This window comes from Canis aureus, chromosome 6 (assembly GCF_053574225.1).
Source record: "Canis aureus isolate CA01 chromosome 6, VMU_Caureus_v.1.0, whole genome shotgun sequence".
Classification (NCBI taxonomy): Eukaryota; Metazoa; Chordata; class Mammalia; order Carnivora; family Canidae; genus Canis; species Canis aureus.
Window position 1 is genome coordinate 1,061,004 of NC_135616.1, and position 13,585 is coordinate 1,074,588.

The 13,585-nt window shown below is 55.2% G+C and overlaps 1 protein-coding gene across 7 annotated transcripts in view; it reads left to right on the top strand.

The window, feature by feature from the left end:
* Positions 1-13,585, top strand: part of CTIF (cap binding complex dependent translation initiation factor) — a 282,695-nt gene that overhangs the window by 145,456 nt on the left and 123,654 nt on the right. For all 7 annotated transcript variants that reach the window (XM_077899773.1, XM_077899775.1, XM_077899779.1 and 4 more), the window contains one exon: positions 3,902-3,978. In XM_077899773.1, the coding sequence (XP_077755899.1) occupies positions 3,902-3,978 (77 nt within the window). The remainder of the gene's footprint in view (positions 1-3,901; positions 3,979-13,585) is intronic.

Consider the following 13,585-nt stretch of genomic DNA (forward strand, 5'->3'; position numbering starts at 1 on the left):
TGTTTTTTTCAGTATGCTCACAAGGTCTTGCAATCATCACCACTGTCTAATTCCAGGATATTTCCAACCCAGAAAGAAACCCAGGTCTCATATGCCTTCACTCCCTGTCCTTCTCCCCAGGCCCTGGCTGCCACTCACCTACTTTTTGTCCATAGATATGCTTGTTCTGGACATTTCATACAAATAAAAGTGTACACTATGTGGTCTTTGGTGACTAACGTCTTTCCCTGAGCATGAAGTTTTTAAGATTCATCCACATTGTCATGTATGTATATTAGAACTTCCTTTCTTTTAGGAGCACCTGGGTGGCTCAGTCGGTTAAGTGGCCAACTCTTGATGTCGGCTCAGGTCGTGATCTCAGGGTCCTGAGATTGAACCCCATGTCCGGCTCTGAGCTCAGCAAGGAGCCTGCTTAAGGATTCTCTCTTCTCCTTTTCCCTCTTCCCACTCTCTCTTGTTCTCTCTTTCAAATAAATAAATAAATATTAAGGGAGGGGGACTTCCTTTTTATGGCCATATAATATTCCCTTGTATGGACATACCACAGGTTATGTATCCAGTCTTCAGTTGGTGGACGTCTGGGTTGTTTCCAGTTGTAGCTGTCATGAATAATGCTGCTATGAACAATCATGTACAAGTCCTACCTCTTGCCAGTGACTAAAGAACTTCTGCTAACCCAGATCAGCAGCTAGCCTGATGGCAGATGTGTGCCCCAGCACAGATTTTCTCTCTCTTCATCTTCTGCTGGCCTCATTTGCTCCTATTGATCCCAGCTACCCTTATCTTGGGAGAAGTGTGGCAGCTTCTTGAGTTGTGTGTGTCACTTGGGGCCAACCACCAGCTTGAGAAACAAAGTGGCTGATGGCAGAGCGTCCTCCAGTGAAGCTTGTGTAACTAGTGTGCCCTGTTTTATGAAAGCCCTATGTGAGTGCCCCGGGAAGGTAACACTTATTCATTTATTCACCGAGAGGTCCTAGCCTGGGGCTCCAGGTGGTCTTGGGGGTGGGACCAGTCCTCCAGAGCCCTGGCCTGGGTTGTTCCTGGGGACAGAGGGCCTCAGAAGTGCAAAACTTTGTTCTGTCACCTTTGTTGCTTTCTTAGCTGGTCTCTGGCCTCCCCCTGGGCTTTGCCATTCTCAGGCCACAAAGGACACAGGCAGGGCTTCCCCATCCTTCTCCAGCTCCACACCTGGGTCACCAGGCCCTCTGCTAATCCCTCTGCCTTCCCCAACTCACCCCCCCTTCCCCTGCAGACCACCTCTGCCAGACTCTCTGTCAGGACTGGAGGCTCCATGAGGAGAGGGACCAGAGCAGCCTTGCTCCTTTTGGCAGACCCAGCCCTGAGCAGAGCCTCAGGACGATGAGAAAGATGATGAAGGCGAGGGTGACAGTGGCACCCCTGGAAATATTTATTGAGGTTCACTACATACCAGGCACTAGTCTACATTCTTTGCATGCTTATCAACTCAATGAACTCGCACAAGAACCCTAGGAGATTGATGCTCTTATTAGAGATGTAGAAACTGAGTCATGTGGAGGGGAGGTTATCTATCAAAGTCACAGAATCATCAAAAGGAAGCGCCGGGAGCTTACTGTTCACAGTAAAGCTCCAGATCCCATGCTTTGACTACCATGTTAGCCCTGTGTGTACACGCATGTATATTAATGTGGGGGAGGCAGATGGGTGGACACAGAGGTCACAGCAGGGGCTTTGTGAGAGGCCCCGAGTGGCCTGGCAGGTCCTCTGGGCCACACTGAGTTTGATGGGGAGCTAGGACTCCTGCTGAGGCTGAGCCCCTGGGGCAGCTGCCTACTGCTACGGTGTGTGGGTCAGAGCCCCAGACCCTGATGCCCAGGCAGGGAGGCCACACGTCCCAGGCCTGTGGAGGGCCCAGCGTTGCGGACAGCTCTATCTGCTCAGCCTCACAGGGAGGTCCCTATCCCGGCCACCGGCTTGAGAGGGAGCCTCAGCTTCCTTCCATTGTCTACGTGGGGCACACCCAGCGTGTTCCTGTGGTGACCCGAGGCCAGGAGGGAGAGAAGGGGCCAGCCTGGAGCTGGGTCAGGATGGGAGAGGGGAAATGAGAGGGGAAGACTTGGTGTTTTTCCTTGTTTGTGTTTTGTATTAAAGAAAAGCATATAATATCCTTTGAGAAAACCATTAAACAAAGCACATCCTAAAGCTGCCGAGCCCATTGTGGCTGCCTGGAGCCCGGAATTCATTCATGCCTTTTTGGCCAGATTGCTGGAGGCAAGAGACAGGGCAGGAGGGAGGGCCTGTTATTACAATAAATGTTGAAATGTGTAATTCCCTCCCTGGACTCAATAGGAGGCTAGGCCAAGCATCCATAATGCCAGGGCCCCTGTGTCCTCCTGCATCTCTTGCCTGCTGGCCTCCTACTGCCCCAGCTCAAGAATCTCCTTGCACCTGGCTAGAGCTGTCAACATCCACCCCGCCTTGGTTGGGGCTGAGCCCTGAGAAGGTGGGCCCAGTGGGGCCCTCCACTGCAAACCCTGAAACCAGAGGGCTGGACCTAGAGGATCTGGGCCTCAGCCTCCCAGTCTAGAAAGAGGGAGGGTTGTCCTCAAGGGACTCTCAGTGACCACTCTCCAGCACACTGGGCATTGTCACCTCTTCTTGCCCCACACGTGGCGTGGGGGATCACGCTCAGGCTACAGACTGCATCAGAACCTGTACACAGGTATCCCGGACCCAAGTCAGACCACCCCCTCCTCCCAGCCCTCCAGGCCTGGGTCCCCTTGGGCAACCCCCTGCCCAGCCACTCCCACCAGACCACCCATGATGTGATGACAGTGCTCTGCCCCATGTCCCACCAGAACACACTCTTCTGTCTAAGGAGGCCAACGATCAGAACAGAGCTGGCCATCCATCAGCCCAGCTTCCAAGCTGTAGATAATTCTGCATGGGGCCTGGCATTTGCAGGATCAGGCCCGTGTTATAAGTAGAGGGTCCATCGGCCACCTTGACATAGATGTAGAGTTGTTGTCCTGGTGACAATATACAGAAGACCATCCTTAGGATTTCCCCCAGTCTAAAGTTCAAAAAAAGCATCTAGCTATTCTGTTTCCCCTAAGCACTCCCCAGGAGTGTGAGGGGTGAGGGTCCTGGGTTAGAATTGCACAAGCAGGGGGGCAGCCCGGGTAGCTTAGTGGTTTAGCACCGCCTTCGGCCCAGGGCGTGATCCTGGAGACCCGGGATCGAGTCCCACGTCAGGCTCCCTGCAAGGAGCCTGCTTCTCCCTCTGCCTGTGTCTCTGCCTGTGTGTGTGTGTGTGTGTGTGTGTGTGTGTGTGTGTCTCATGAATAAATAAATAAAATCTTAAAAAAAAAAAAAAAAAGAATTGCATGAGCCATCCTGGCCCCGGGTGAGGCAGCCTGGGTCCTGGCATACCGCGATACCGCGTCTGCTTGAGGCTTGCAGTTTGCAAGGGGCTGCATCTCCTTGGTCCTCTTAACAGCCCAGAGATGATGCCGACATTCCCACCATCTCAGGAAGCATAGAGGAGTGTCTGAAACAGTAATTTGCCCGTGGTCAGGCAGCCGTGAACCCGGGATCTGGTCCCAGCTCTGTTGCTAATTCTCTGTAAGACCTTGAACAGGTTCATTCACCCCTCTGGACCTCAGTGTCGTCATCTGGAATTTGAATGACTGGATATGACAAATTCCACGATCTCCTTTGTGTGTCTGCCTTTCTTTGGTTCTGGGACCCCAGCATCATTGTCTGGTGGGAAATTGATCAACGTCACATTTTCCATTTTTCCTCTTTGCCCAATTTCCTCTTTGCCGTTGAGGTTATGATCAATAGCTACGTGTAAGAAGTGTGAGAAGATCTTTGCTCTCTTGCGCAAGTCCCTAACGATCTGCCTTCCTCCCGCACGCAGGGCTACCACCCGATGCCCCACGAGGTGGAGATCGCCCACACGAAGAAGCTGTTTCGGAGGCGGAGAAATGACCGAAGGTAGGGAGACTCCATCGAGAGTTTTGGGTTTTCTGTCCTTGGCCATGCATCCATCACTGCGTCAGGTCTGGCCGTGGTTTTGCTTTCCTCAATGACCAGCAGATGCCTAGGAGATGACGCAGTGGGGTCGGGCACCCGTGGGGCAGCAGGACTAGCCCAGGGAGTGGCTCCGTCCCTTCAAGAGTCCAGGGCAGGGTGTAGGTTTTGCAGTTCAGGAGGAGAAATGTTCTTTCCGTGTACAGCAACATCAGCAGTCCTCAGGGGACTAGGTCCTAGGCGACGTGTGTTTTAGGTTGTGGCCTCCAGGAGGCTCCGCCGCTCGCAAGTACAAAGGAACCCGGCTCTCCTCCTCTTGCCCAGTCACTGAAAGTTGATCCTGGCTGTGGCCACAGGATCAGGCCAACGTGCTCCTGCCTCCAGTGTCTGAGGAGCTCCCTGACCCTGAGGCCAAACCCAGGGTCTCCCCACTGAGCAGCCTTGCTGGGTGATAGCAAGGGGCCAAAGTGCCATGAGGTAGCCCCGGACGCACAAGCAGCTGAGGCTGGGCCCCCCAGGAAGGCATGTGCCTCTGCCCCTTGGAGCCTTTCCTACATGGAACGGTGTTCATGGTATATTTTCAAATGGGAGCTCCAGGCACAGAGTTGTGCCCACTGTCTGTGGACGTTCGTAGTAAAGCAGGATCAGAGTATATTTTTTTTGTTCGAATATAAATATAAATTATTTCTGGTTGGAACTTTTTTAAAAAGGAAGGAAGGGAAGTACATGGCAAAGGAGGAAAGAAGAAAGACTTCTGCCCAAGGAATTAAAATGAAGCAAGTTCCTCGATAGGGAATTTCTTCTTCTTGGGTCAAAGTATGGCCTGTGGTTTCACCTTTCAATGAACAGAGAATATTCTCATTGAAGCCAAGGAACAGTCCAGCCGACACCCCTTACTCAGAAACCAGAGATTCCTGTTGTCCTGCTGCCCCCCTTGAAATGAGGGCTGTGGTGGGCCAGGGTCCCTGGGCTGTCCCTCCACATGTGGGCCCTGAACAAGGGGTGTTGTGTGGTGGCCACGGCCTGGGCTGGATGGAGGACTGGGCACCCGGGACTCCTCATCATCAGCTGGTGAGTTTAGCCGGTCTGAGGCCTTCCCAGGGGACACCAGCCATACAGCTAATTAGGAGGGAGGCCATCCTGGTTAGAAGTCAGAACCACTAGGCACATTATGGCCGCAGGAAAAGGGGAAATTCAGTTTCCCCTTGCTCACAAGCAAAGTTGACCAGGGTGTGGTTATTGCCCTGCGTGTGCCACCTCTGTGCTCTGCTGGCTCGCAAAGGCGCATTCCTTGACTCTGGGGGCCTGGTGGAGGGAAGAAGTAGGGAGAAAGGAGAACAGAATGCTCAAGGGACTGGGGAAGGGTCAGAGAGAGCAGAGGCTGGGTGTCCCTCCCCACCTCACCCCCTCGTCCCAAGCATGTGTCTGGAGGTGTGTGGGGAGTCCCCATGCTTCCGAGTGAAAAGTCACCCCCCAGCCCAGGAGCAGTGGCAGGCCACGGTCCGCGTCCAGGTCAGCCACACCTTCCCCTGGGGGCCCGGCTCCCTCAGCGTCCCTGGGACAGCGGCGGAATGTAGGAGGGGAGCGTGACGTGCACACTGGGAAGCCGACCGTCCACTGAGCCACACTCGTGTTAACGAATGCCTGGTTAGGTCAGCACACCTCGCAAAGGATGTGGCCCCGGGACGGGGTCCAAAGCAAGGCAATAAAGATGATTAAAGGGATGGAAAGTATGTCCCGGGAGGAGAGGCTGACGGGCCGGGGCCAGCGAAGAGGAGGCTGCGGGGGAAGAGCGGTCAGGCCAGTAACGCGAGACATTTACACGGCGGGAAGGAGCAGCTGCCTCGCAGTCCTGGGGACCCCAAGCAGAGGACACTAGCTGGTAACGGGAGAGGCCAGCAGCCAGCGCGCCCAAGGATGCCCCCGAGTGGGATGGGAGGAGCCGCCCGAGTGGGATCCCGGACAGCAGGCGGCAGCCGCGGGCTTGTGTGCGGAGCGGGGCCCGGGCAGGAAGTCCGCGTTGTGTCCCAGCTCCGGCTGGACACCAGGCTGGGTGTGCCTGGAGTGCTCTGCGGGCCGGGGGGGGACGCCTGGGCCTTGTGCCCCGGATTACCGGGTGCGGATCCCCCTGTTCACTGATGCTGCGGCCTGGGCAGAGCTGCACGCCCTGCCTTCCCCTACCGGACAGCGGGTCTGCCGAGCGGGAGGCCTGAGCCATCCGATCCCTTGAGGGCCCTGGAAGCGATCTTAGCACCGGACCCCTCTGGAGTCCGAGGTATTGGGGGGCAGGTGAGGGGTGGGGCGATGGCTGCAGCGAGGGTGGGCTGTGCCCCACCCCCACGCCCACCCCCACCATGACCTTACTTGCAAGCCCAGGGAGAGCTCTGTCCTGCATTCCCTCCAGGACCAGTTGTCCCTTCGGATCCACTGCCCTGGGGCAGGCTCCTGCTCTGCCCTCGGGGGCTGCTCTGAGGGGCTCTGTGATTCTGATTCTAGCTGAGCAGTGACTGTCCTCCTTTGGCGGAGAAAGGTTAAGCTCATGAGCAGTTCATAGGCTGTTTTTCCTTAAAAAATGTTCTCAAAACATAACTAGTAACCACTTGTTTCTTTTGGGAAACTACTCAAAGGCGTTGCTGCATTCGGACAAAGTGATGGACAAAGCGATGCGTCTCATGATACAATTGCACTAAATGAGTCTTTTGAGCATTCCCCAGGGAGCAGCATGTCCCGTGTGCTCAGTCCCCAGAGCCCTGCTGGCTGGAGGGCGGCCTGGGGAAGTTCCCCTCTGCCCCAACCACGCACCCAGCAGGTGCAGGCAGAGGAACAGGCTCCCGGGGGGCTGAGTCCTGGCCGTGCTGCTCACCACTGCGCAGTGTGGACCCTCCGTGAGGCCTCACCTGCTGGGGTGGCAGGATTTTCTCGACCTCCCCCCTCCCCCACCCTGCTCCATTTGCAGAGAGAACAACTGAGGCAATGGAGGCCCATCGGAGGCGGTGTTCCCTGGGAAGCAGATGCTGGGATGGAGATTAGCGGGCAGAGCACTTACTGAGGCATGACCCGTGGATCAACAGCTGTAGAAGGGAAGGACAGGGAACAGGATTGGACAAAGGGAGAAGCTGAGCTGCAGTGCAGCCTGGCTGGGGAGTTCTGACCCCACAGAGAGGTGATTTCAGAGCTGTCCCAAGATGGAGTGAAGGAGCAGGTCTTTATATCCCCCTGCCCGCTCACTGGTCATTGGAGAGAACTGCCACAACCTTAGGCCAGCAACTCTCCAGGCCCAGGGCAGTTTCTGTAGGGGCTGAGAGCCAGGGGGGGTCTGCCCCAGCAGCTGCAGCATCTGGTAGGGTTGGGCAGTGCACCATTCCTGAAGGGGGACCCAGGTGGTGCATCACAGCAAGCACCCCCGGGAGCAGGACTTAACTCTTACTGGGATTGATGGAGTGGCGCTCCATGCTCCGGAGAACACCAAGGAAGTGCCAAGCTTGGTCCCTGCTCTCCAGGGCTGGAGGTGTGGCTTGCCCAACCTTCTCTGGCTCCGGAAGCCACCAGAACATGGTGTGTGACTGTGTAGCATCTGAGTGTTCAGAGAAAGGAGCCAGCGAGAGGTGGCTGAAGAATGCTTCCTGGAGGAGGTGGGCATTGAACTAGCCATGAGGTGCAAGGAGGATTTGGAGGGGTGATGGGAGGACATGAGGATGCTGTAGCTGAACAGGTATGGGAGCCAGGGATGCCTACCTCCCTGAAGTCACCCCGCAAAGCTGCCTAGAAGAAGTGCCACAAGGGTGGAGCTCACAACAGCCACCGCCCCCAACTGAAATAAATGGCGGGGAAAGGCCAGAGCTCCTGGTTCCTGATGGGCCCTGGCCCAGGGAGGTGTGCTCTTTTGTTTTTTGTTTTTTAAGATTTTATTTATTCCTGAGAGACAGACAGACAGAGAGGCAGAGACGCAGACAGAGGGAGAAGCAGGCTCCCTGTGGTGAGCCTGTTGTGGGACTCGATCCCAGGACTCCAGGATCACACCCTGAGCCAAAGGCAGATGCTCAACCACTGAGCCACCCGGGTGCCCCTGGCCCAGAGAGTTGACAAGTCTCTGCAGACACAGCACACTGCAGAGCCCAGCCTCCTAACAGAGCAGGGCCTCCCATGCAGGCGCTATCATTCCATCACACGCTGCCCTACCAGCCAGGGAGACAAGAGAGCCATTCTCCAAATTAATCTGTTTCATTAAGTGACGCCTCAGAACGGTTCATTTACTTCACCTGCAAAGCATATTTGGAAGGAAGAAACAAATGCCATGGTCATCCAGCTCGTGTCAGATGGCCCTGCTGGGCGAGGGACAGGAGAGCAAGCCATCCCCATGCCACCCCCTCCCTGGGTCCCCAGGTGGTGCACTCGGGCCACATCCTGGACACTGCAGGGTGTTTACAGCCTCCAGCAGCTCTTGCTACCTCTGTCCTACGCATGACCATGACCAGGGCTTGGTGTCCTCTAATTGTAGAACCAATTAAGAATCGTAGTCCTCCTTCCCTTCCTCTGCCAGCACGTGCCCAAACCCTCCCAGGGTGCCAGGCTCTTTCCCTAGGGACAGAGTTAGTGTCGGGCATCAGATTGGATTTTGCAGGCTCTCTGTGACATCATCTGGGTCACTGATAAAAATGAACAGGACATCTGGAATTAGTAGTGACGGATATGCAACTTGGTAAATAGACTAAAAATTCAGAATTATGTCTTTTGAAAGGGTAGACTTTGGGGCACCTGAGTGGCTCAGCAGTTGAGCGTCTGCCTTTGGCTCAGGGCATAATCTCGGGGTCGTGGGATCAAACCCCACATCAGGCTCCCCGCAGGGAGCCTGCTTCACCCTCTGCCTGTCTCTCTACCTCTCTCTGTGTCTCTCATGAATAAATAAGTAAAATCTTAAAAAAATCTTTAATAAAAATTAAAGGGTAGATTTTGTTGTATGATTTACCTATCAATTAAACAATTTTTAATGAGTAAAGCAGGTCCCAGGACAGGGTGATACAACAAGCCCCTGGAAACATTCCTTGAATTTTGACATTTGCAGGGTTCCCTAGATGTGTCAGGCAAGTGACCCTTTCAAAAAAGGCAGTAAATTTGGTCTGATCTGTCTGAATCTGTGCTAGCTATTAGTGGTCACAACCGTTTCTTCTGAATCATCTGTTTGGGAATCTCTAAGAGAAATGATAGCTATATTTTCCTGTTTTTTTGCAAATTGAAACTGTATGACACAGCTACAGCCTCTAGCACCCTGTTCTCCAGGAGTCTTCAGACGTATTCAGGGGCCATTTATGACCTCAGTGAAGAATTATCTCTTCCTGAGCAATATTGCTCCATCTCCAGGCAAGAAGATGAGCGTTCAGGGCTCCTATCACACTCCCGCTATCCCACCCTAGGTCCTGGGCATCGTACGGGTGCTCCGGCATTTGTCCTCTGACAGAAGGCAAACCTTCGTTTCAGCTGCCCCCTTAATTTTACATCATCCCTGTAAGCAACCTCACACTTCCCTCCTCCTTCTCCCTCGAAATACGAAAATACAATTTTAGGACTACCATTAAACTTTGGTCAGCCCACCCCTTGACACATGCTGATGACTACTCCAGGCGGATGGTTATCCCTGGTTGTGGGCAACCCCTCATTCCATTCTAGGATCAATTTAACCCTCCTTCTCCTCATTTCTAGGCTCACAGGCAGGGACCCTGGGGATGCCCTCTACCTCCTTAACCCCCCTTCCTGTAGGTCACAGTTGCTTTTGGGAGCTTGGTGCTCCCTTCAGCACCACAGAGGACTCCCACAGTCATGGAGTCCTTCATCCTGGGAGGATGTCTGAGTCCCAGATTTTGCCAACCAGGAACGAATCAAGAATTACCCTCATTCGGAGCCCTGGATTGAGCCACCGGCTCCTTCACATAAGTTGTTAAGTTAGCCCTTCTGGAAGTAGACTCAGTCCTCACTGCTCGTGGATTCCATATTTGCAAGTTTGCCGACACGGTAAATTGTGTGCATGACCCCCGAAAGCAGTATTCACAGCCCTTTCAAGGTCATTCACGGACATGCACAGGGCGGTAAGAAATCAGACTTGCCCGACACGCACGTGCCCAGCCGAGGCCATGCAAGGACATGCTCTACTTTTGTGCTTCAGCCCTTGTACTGCAAACAGGCATCCTGCTCACGAAGGTTCAGTGCGATGATGCTCACGAGTGCATGTGTGCTTTGTGCGAGTCAGTTTGCCGGTTCAAGTGCCCCCCAGCGTAGCTCTGAGGCTCCGTCTACTGTTCGTAAGGGCATGAGGGCTGTGATGTGCCTCCTGGAGAAAAAGGTGTGTGTCAGATACGTATCATTGAGGCACAAGTTACATATGGTCACCCTACCTGTGATGTATTTTCGTGATCGACCGACTGTTGACCATGCATCACCATTAGTGAATCAACACTATCTATTAAGTAAGGTGTCTTTAGGCAGAAACACGTAATATAAGGTTTATGTATTTAACCAAATGGGGACAGTGTAGTGACCAGCGGCTTGCAGAAACCTGACCCTGGATTTTGCCTGGGAGCAACTGTTCAGTATTTCCTAATTCGGTGTTTGTGGGACTGTAGACCTTGACTACGGTGAACAGGGAACCCACTGTGCTTGGTCTGTAAGACGGGGCGGAGAGGTAGGTGCTCAAGGTAAAGGAATATGTTGTGAGTGATTGGATTTCAGGCCTAGGAATCCATCTGGTTTGTGCTGCAGTGGTCGAGCAGGGGGCAAGAGCAGGGAGGAGCAGGAGACCCTCCCTGTCCTGGTCACCACCCAGCTTGGGTTTCCCTGATGGGACAGACCTCTGCGTCCTTTGCCCCATCCTGAGATAACGCCATCCCTGAACCCCCCCTGCCCCCAGACCGCTCAGCCCTCATTGCCACCCTGTCATGATGAGCCCAGGGGACAGCAAGACGGATCTCGCCGCCGTTGCCTGAGGTTTGTCTTTCTATCCCAGCAAGGAAATTGCCCTCATTAAGTCCCTGCTAAAGATAGATAAGAAAATGGGGCAGGCACACCCCCACCTGGCAGGCAGCCCTGTCAGATTCTAAGCAAAATGAGTCAGATAGGAATTATTTTTAGGCTCCTTCTCCTCCCTCCCCCATGCCCACCCCCAAGCAGGCACTCTTGGAAAGAAGAACAGCTCATTTCTTGAAGCCACATGTCCACGTCTGTGTCCAACTGACGTGAAATTCCAGCCCTTGTGGGCCTGGAGCAGCCCCCGGCCTCTGTGCTGTGGTCCTGGGGACAATGCCTGGGCTGGGCAGGGCAAGCCGGGCCGGGGCCCCCCCTCTGACTGGTGTGCCTTCCCTGGATGCCCCTTCTCGCCCTGCTATCCTGGCACACGCTCCCAGCTCAGGATCTGCCCTCTGCATCACACTTCGTGGGAAAGCAGACAAGGCCCCAGGCCCCTCTCCCAGGGAGGGACCAGCATGTCCCCTGGGCCCGGGCCCACATCTGTGGGAGGGCCATTTGTGCATTTTGGCCGAGCTCCCGGGTGCTGGGCCTGCCCACCCTGGCAGTGGGCATCTCCCGGCTGGGAAGCTGAACATTGCCCTTCTTTGCTGTCTTCCTATTTTTCCAGCCATTAGGATTTATTCAGACCCCATAGACCCTAGATGGCAAAGGAGAGAGACCCGGAGGCAAGAGAGCTAACAGAAGTGGAAACTGAGGGCCCACACCCAGAGGCCGGAGGGGGCGGGAAGCTTGCTGGCTAGAAAAGTGGCTGAGACAGAGGAAGAGTGTCTTCACGGGATCTGTGCCTGGGACAGGAGAGGGAGACCCCATGCAACAGCCACCCGAGGTGGCACACAGTCTCCTCTGTCTCCCAGTTTCTGCCATTTTGGGCTCTTGGGAGCTGGCTCAGAAATGTTACCCCCTAGCCCTTCCTCCCTCGCTGGAGCATCTGGAAACACACAAAACTGAGGGCCTTGGGCCCCAACTTTACACAGCCTTGCCCGGGGGCAGTGTGCACGGTGGGCAGCCCAGGGCCTGTACCAGCCTCACTTGGCTTCAGGACGAGGTCGCCCCTCACCAGGCAGGGGATCTTGAGGAGCCAAGGGCCCTCGCCAGGCCCATTCTCCTTGCTAGCTCAGGGACACTGACATGCAGCCTGCAAGGCCGCCGTCAAATACCATTGATGGCAGGTATGCACGAAGTCCCAGAGGCCAGCTGGGGCTTTCAGAGCCAATAACCAGTACCCCTGGTATCTTCATCCAGCCCATGTGCCCTCTCCAGAAAGGTCCAGAAAGATAGGCCATATTTGCTGCTCCTTTATGGACCAAATCTGGTGTAGGTCTGCACCCCGGGGCACCCCGCGTGCCCGGCTGAGTCTCCCTACTCCCAGCTCTCTGGCTGCCTGAGATGGGACGCTACCTGGGACCACCTTCCTCAGAGGGCAGGCGGTACATCCCACTGGTCCTAGGGCCTTCCTTGTCGGGCCCACGGGCGAGCCCAGCCCACCTCCAGTCCCCCAGAAGTCGCTCAGGACTTGCAGAATGCTCACCATGTTCAGCAAGCCCTTTCCCGAGTATCAGCTCCTGTCATCTTACCAACAACCTTAGAAAGGAGAGTCTGTGTCTGTGTGCATTTTGCAGGTGGGAAATGAGACTCCCCCAGGGCGGTGAAGGAGCCAAGGGGTGGGGGGCTTCAGAGCCCCGTCCCCAGGCAGCGCTCTGCGGGGGGCCCTGTCCTGTCCTCCACATGCTCCACCTCCCTCTTTGGCTCCTTCGCTGCTTCTAAGATCCATCCCCTAATGGCCTGCGCCAGGGCAGGGAAGAGCGTGGGGCTGCTGTGTTCAGGGGGACCCAGTGGAGAGCTGGTGCGGAATTCAAAGGAACGAGTCAAGGGCGAGCTTTCAGACCCGACAGGGCCACTCACCTTCCGCCTCCTGCCCCCCCAAGCTACGGCTCAGCTACGCGCCCCGGAGAGCCCTTCCCGCTTCAGATGACTCACGCGTGGGCACATTTAGCAGGTCCCTGGGGGAGCCCAGGTCGCGGGGGCCCCACCCGGTGAGAAAAAGCGGGAGGAGGGGTGGTATGAGTTCTAGAATGGTGGGCAGCTCTCGGGGCAGGGCAGTCTGGCTGGAGCACCTCCTCCAGCTCCCCCAGTCCCAGGGGGAGAGCCCGGGGCACACTCCCCAAGGTTTCCCAGCAGGGATGGGAGCACAGGTTTTAAAAATACCAAGGAGCCTTCCTGCCTGATCAGCGTCTACCCTGAGCTCCAAGAGTTATTTCTGATTCTTCCCTAGTAATTTAATTTTAGTCATTTATTCCAATGCGTGTGTTTTGGGGAAGCCAAGGTGGCCTCTATTATGGTTTGGAGTATTTTGGAGGGGGGCGGGGGGCCTGGTTTCCAGAAGTGATGCAGGGGCTCGATTAGGCAAGACATCATCGAGCAGAATTAAAATAACTCAAGATGACAGGCCCCTGGGTCCTCGGAGGTGATGCCTGTGAACGCAGACCTGTCCCCTGTCCCCTGCATGCCCAGGGGTCATCTCTCAGGTGGCACCTGCAGGCAGCTTGGTGCCCTTGGA